Source organism: Clupea harengus, chromosome 6 (genome assembly GCF_900700415.2).
Source record: "Clupea harengus chromosome 6, Ch_v2.0.2, whole genome shotgun sequence".
Taxonomy (NCBI): domain Eukaryota; kingdom Metazoa; phylum Chordata; class Actinopteri; order Clupeiformes; family Clupeidae; genus Clupea; species Clupea harengus.
This window is the reverse complement of record NC_045157.1, coordinates 10,840,468-10,846,728: the sequence shown is the minus strand read 5'-3', so window position 1 is coordinate 10,846,728 and position 6,261 is coordinate 10,840,468. Positions and strand designations below refer to the sequence as shown.

The 6,261-nt window shown below is 44.4% G+C and overlaps 1 protein-coding gene across 1 annotated transcript; it reads right to left on the bottom strand.

Moving 5' to 3' along the window:
* Positions 1-2,754: 2,754 nt before the first annotated feature.
* Positions 2,755-4,055, bottom strand: LOC116220774. The gene is made up of 3 exons (XM_031568980.2): positions 3,868-4,055; positions 3,690-3,777; positions 2,755-3,180 (listed from the first exon to the last, which is right to left on the bottom strand). The coding sequence occupies exons 1-3, from the start codon at positions 3,990-3,992 to the stop codon at positions 2,779-2,781; spliced, it is 615 nt and encodes a 204-aa protein (XP_031424840.1). The 5' UTR covers positions 3,993-4,055; the 3' UTR covers positions 2,755-2,778.
* Positions 4,056-6,261: the final 2,206 nt, after the last annotated feature.

Here is a 6,261-nt window from a genome sequence, read left to right as displayed (position 1 = left end):
TTCACTCAGATGAATGGGTCTGATTGAAGGTATCGTGGGCCATTTTAAGGGCCTGCACAAGGACTAGTGTGAGATAGGGGCTGTGTTCGAATTCTTAGATAGCTGTCTTAATCCTTGATCTCTAGTTGGACAGGTGTCTGACGAGAGAGGTCCTTTCGGGGGAAGGTATCTCAAAAACCGTTGATTTCGAACAGTCTATTAAGATAGGATGTACGTCATCGCGCTGCGTGTACTTATGTGCTCGCACTAGCGCGCTCTGTCAGACGGCAGTCAATTGCATCTTCCTTCAACGTGCTTTGCAACTTGCATTGGTTTTCGAGAGTTTATTGAGTTTATTGTCACACAAGTGTATTGTCATACTAAGTCGAGTTAAACTGTACTGTAGTGTATTTAAACTTAAATTAAGCTAAAATTTAAATTAAGTTAGATTCCATTCAGTTAGTTTGAGGTAAACTTAAGGTAATTTAAGTTACAGCAAGGTAAGTTAAGGTTAGCTTAGGTAAGCTAAGGTAAGCTAAACTAAGGTAAGTCGTTTTTAAGTAAAGTTATTAAGATAAGTTAAACTTTAGTTAGTTAGTTTAAAAGTAAGATTTAAAATACTTAACAATGGCGAGAATGGCGAAAATTGCAATTTTCCATCAGCTTCTGCAGGAGTGGATGGAAGAGGAGTGGTGTCAAATGGAGCAGGAAAGGGGTCAGCGCAGAGCCTACCGTGCAAGGATAGACATGCTGGCAGCGTACTCCTTTGAGGTAAGTTTTTAAAGCATCATTTTGAAAATACGTGATTTTAATAAAATGTCAATTATCACCGTGTGTGATTATTATTCTGCTATAGTATGTAGTTATCGTCGAGACACAATCACCACGTACAGCATCTAGCTACCGTCGACCTTCCTGAGGTAAATACAGTACAGTAGAGTGACTAACTGGCACGTAGTCGTTCACGATAGCTTCATACTATCCGTGATTTTAATAAAATGTCAATTATCACCGTATCATGTACATATTATGGGATATAGGGATACAGTTATGTTCATTAATGTGCACTGTCCATGGATGGATGAATTCATGAATAAATAACATCTTTGATGAACAACTGTTTAACATTGTTTACATGTCATCAATTTCAGGGTGGCGTACGGTATGCCAGCCTGAACAGGGCAGTGCCCCTTCTCCGGCATTATTTTGCTGGGGAAGACACTCGCCCTGATTTCCGGCTCAGCAGAGCATCCATAACCGGTCTGCTGCAGCTGCTCAACCAGGAGCGGAGCCATGGATGGGGGCCAACCATAGAGGTCCGGGTGTTTCTGTTTTGGCTGGCCAGCGGTACGTCTTACCTGGGCCCTCATGCATTGGAATGTGCCCAAGAGGCTCATTTTTAATCTCAATATACTCAACAAATATTTATTGTCAGAAACTGTGAATTGCTCTATCAACAGGTGCGTCGTACCGCGTGGTGTCGAGGGCATTCGACATGCCCAGGACCACGGTGCACAACGTCGTCCATAGGGTCTGTGGCTGTGTGATCGTGGCGATGCCAAGGGTGATCCGGTTACCTTCCACTGCTGAGGGGCAGAGAGAAGTATCTGAGGGTTTTGCCCGACTGGCTAGGCATGGGGCTTTTGCCAGGGCCATGGGAGCCATTGACGGCTGCCATGTTCGTATCAAATCCCCGGGAGAGCCCCATGGCCAGGATTATTTCAACCGCAAATTATTTCCATCGATACAGCTGCAGGCGGTGTGTGACCATGCAGGGCGCTTCATTGATGTGTTTGTGGGTTATCCAGGTTCTGTCCACGACGCCCGGGTCCTGAGGCACAGCCCCCTGTTCCAGTCTGCCGCGTACCCACCCCCTGATACCTTCTTGTTGGGTGATGGGGGGTACCCCTGTCTGATGAGGCCCATTTCCCTCATCACACCATACAAGAATCCACTCAGGGGAGTGGCACAACAGAGGTTGGTACATTAAAATATGTGATTTTAATTGCAATGTCACAGAGATTAATTTGAGTAATTACATGTCATTCATTTTTTCCCCAACACTTGTAGGTTTATCATGCCAGAGCTCGTTCGGTCATTGAGCGGGCTTTTGGCATGATGAAGACCAGGTGGAGGTCCATCTTTTTCTGTGCCTTGGAGGTGGACGTCTCATTTGTGCCAGATGTCATTGTGTGTTGCACTATGCTTCACAATGTATGTCCGGGCAATGATGATGTCCTACCGGTGGATGAGGAGGACCCTGAAGAGCCCGTCGGGGGAGAGGACCATGGCGAAACATCAAGTGGTGGTGCCCTGCGAGACAGCATTGCAGATCAGCTGTCCGCACTTCAGTGTCTTCCATCGGGACACGATTATTGTTAATAAATTATTATATAGTTCTTTGATTGATACATTGTTATATAGTTCTTTGATTGATACATTGTCATATTGTTCTTTGATTGTATATTGTAATTACATTAATTAAGTTATAACACCGTTTATGTCGTTGCAGGAACACGGACAGGAGCCTGAAACACCGCACTCACTCCACCCACCCAACTCACTCACACAGAAATGACCAAGGAGGGTGGTCGCTCCCTGAGCCTGGGCCCTCCCGAGGTTTCTTCCTACATGGGAGTTTTCCCTCGTCACTGTTGCCCTTGTGCTTGCTTGGGGAGCTTTCCAATAAAATACACTTATTTTAACTTAACTGAACTCTGTTGTTGTCTCATCATTTACATGTACTTAAAAAAAAAAAAAACACAAAGCTGTAAATGGTATTGTAATTGTTATTGTTTTTTATTTTTCGGCCAACCGCTCCATAACAGCCAGAAGCCTATCCATTCTGAGTTCGGCCCTCTCCTGCCGCTCCATCTCTCTCCGCTGCCTTTCCATTTCAGAGGCCTCCGCCCTCTCCATCATCTCCCCCACGAAAGCCATGTTGTACCTCCTCTTCCTCGGTGGTTCCTGGCTCTCCTCTCTCGGTGGTGGGGAGGACACACTTCTCTGTGGGGAGGACACGGCACCCATAGAGTTGGGCTCTGCCATGGATGAGCTGCAGGGCAAAGAGGCACGCAGCACGGGTGGTGCGATGGAGTGCCTCTGACCAAGCAGCTCATCCATGGCAGAGTACCATGGCCACGAGGCAGCCGTATCCTCCCCATTGTCTGTCCCAGTGCCTGTGGGTGGGCACTTCAGCTCCTACAGATAAATACTACAGTAAATACCACAACAGTGCATGCAATATTCCAATGGTAGGTCATGTGTGACTATCTGGTGTAAGATTCATGATCAAGCAGCTGCTGTGACCACCAAAAGTTGGCCAGCAGAATATCCCAAATGGTTATCTTATCATGGTCACAAAGGCAAGGTCCCCACACTGGATTTGCACAGACACCTGGGGTCAGGAAGCAAACTGAGGTGTGAGTGACTGCAATTAATCATAGTATGGGAATGGGGGAGGCCATTGAGAACCATCTCAGTCAGAGATTGCCAGACCTGTTTGCATTACAAGCCTAGCTCATTTACATTAGAAGCCTAGGAGGTGTCTTAGAACAGTATATATGGCTAGAATTAGAGATGCTTGTTGTTCAGACCTACACCGCTGAATCCGGAGTATGTTCTACGTGCTCCGTTACGGCACTTTACTGGAATAAAGATTGCTGCATCAGAAACAAAGAAACTTCCTTCATTTCTTACACTGGTCATACCTTACACTTTGATTTGAGGTTATCCCACTTCTTGCGGGCCTGAAGTGGGCTGACCATGCCTGCAAGGCCGATGGAATCAAGCACCTGTCTGAACAGACAGCCAATTGTATCAGATATGTAAATGCCACTACTTCTTCAACTGGTTACTGTGGCTGAAAAGTGCCTTTGGAGTACTTACTTCCATCCTTCCATTGCCGTGTTTCTGTGGCCGGTGAAAAGATACTCTGCCTCCCCTCTGGCCTTGATGAAGGCACACACATCTGTTGAGGACCCTACATAGATATAAAATTTTATGAAAAACATTTTAACCACCACAAGACAACTATCGTAACGGCAGCTATTAACGCCCCAGCTATTAAAAAAGTGACAAACCGTTAAAAACATTTATAGATCGAAAAATCTTTAATCAATCAACCTTACATATTTCAGTAGCGGTGGGTGTCTAGATTAGACTGGTTACTTGTTTGGATTTCAACTGAAACGTATTTTCCGTTTTTTTTCCTTTGTGTAGACCCACACGCAAAATTAGCTGATACAGGAGGTGGTACCCATTAACAGCCTTTCTCGTCGCGAAATCGAATTCGTTCAGTTCGTTCGTCGAACATTAGCCTTGATATTTTTAAATAGCAGGTTATTTTTAAAGTACATTTTGTATGCAGTTACAATGCACATTTTCTAGAAACATAAACAACCGTTCACTTTCTCAACTATCTTGCTGGCGAACTAGCTATGACAGTTAACAGCAACCAACTGACAGTTAAGACACATTGATGTATTTTTAAATAGCAGGTTATTTTTACAGTACATTTTGTGTGCAGTTACAATGCACATTTACAATTTCACATCATAAACAACCGTTCACTTTCTTAACTATCTTGCATTAAATACAGATAAATACCAGAGCTAACGTTAGCAAGCCTGTTAACAATCTTCAGCTACCGATAGCGATAGCGATAGCGACCTGGCTAACGGATACCTTGCTAACTAATTCAGACGATTTTTTTGTTAATCAATCATGGCATAATTACATAGTACACCGTTTATTTCTCGGTAACTTTAAAAAAAATAAGCAAAAAAAGCAAAGAAACTTACACTTATGAATGCTTTTGATCCCAGTTTGGACCTCCTGACTGACTTGTTCCGCCATCTTATTAATATTTTTTCTCTGGCTTGGGTTCTGGCGCACAGAGTTATGGGTAATACCTGCCGCCATTAAGACAGCAAGACAACTCAGATGCTCTCTTGAAAAATGACCGTTATGTGACGTATTTCAAGGTATCTTACTAAAGCGGAAGAGAAGGTTTAAGACATTTCGAACAGTCCTTGCTCTCTTAATAGGGAGGAAGGAAGGGAGCATTTTAAGGGTATTCGAACAGACCCAGGGTCTTTGTGTTGTAAAATGCAAAAAGGCAGAACCGTGATCAAATGCCACATGCTCATTAAACTGTTCCTCGTCATCAATCATAATTCCCTGAGTACTTGCAGCATGTGTGGAGGGTTGAGATGAATAGCCAAGCTGGAGACTAATGTGTGAGGCAGGTTGGCCAGGAGCTCAGTCTCCATGTTTGAGTGTGTGTGTGGAGCTCAGTGTCGTCCATGTTTGAGTGTGTGTGTGGAGCTCAGTCTCGTCCATGTTTGAGTGTGTGTGAGGCCAGCAGAACTTCCACACTGCCTGGAGGGGGGAGGGGAGAGTTGAGTGCCAATGCCCAGTGGAGGCAGAGTGTGTCGGGGTGGATCAGCAAATTTTCCACTGATGGCCGCATCGTTGACAGTAAAGAATGATGCACAATTATCAGCAGAGAGGCAGGAGATGGAGGACTGAGGAGAGTTGTATTTGTAACCAGCAGAGGGCAGCACCTCAACATGATCTTACTGTAAGAGAGAGCAGAGACTTTATTGAATGACCTGTCCTTGATTACGATGCTGTCAGTCTACTTATGATTCGGCATTTACTGTGTGGGAATCTGGAAAAGCATTAAAAAGGTGGTGTATCTCTAATGATAAATATGTAATCATGGTCATCTATGTACTGAAATACTGTTTGATTGACATGCAGAACAAACCAATTGTGTTGGTCTTGTTCCATACATTTCGCTAGCTGGAACAGACACAGACCACATATGGGCTTCATATTGGGAGAAAGTACAGGAGAGAAAAAGGAGAGATCCAAGTGTTTGGATGGCAAGAGTCATTCAGCTGGATCAGTGCTTTGTTGTTCCTGTTGTAAGACTCAGCAATGCAACATGATTCAGACACACACTCTCTCTGTCACACACACACACACACACATACACACACACACACACACACATACACACACTTCCATCGTATGGAGAGCAGAGGAGAGAAAAAGCAGGAAGTGTTTGGAAGGCAGCAGATAGCAGAACAGCCACTGGATTCACACACGCGCACACACACACACACACACACACACACACACACACACACACACACACACACACACACACAGACTCAAGAGGACACCAAAATGGACAACCTAAGCCCTTAAAACCACCAAATACTTTAGGCTTCAAATCCTTGTAATAAGTAGAAAGTGGGGAAATCTTCAATG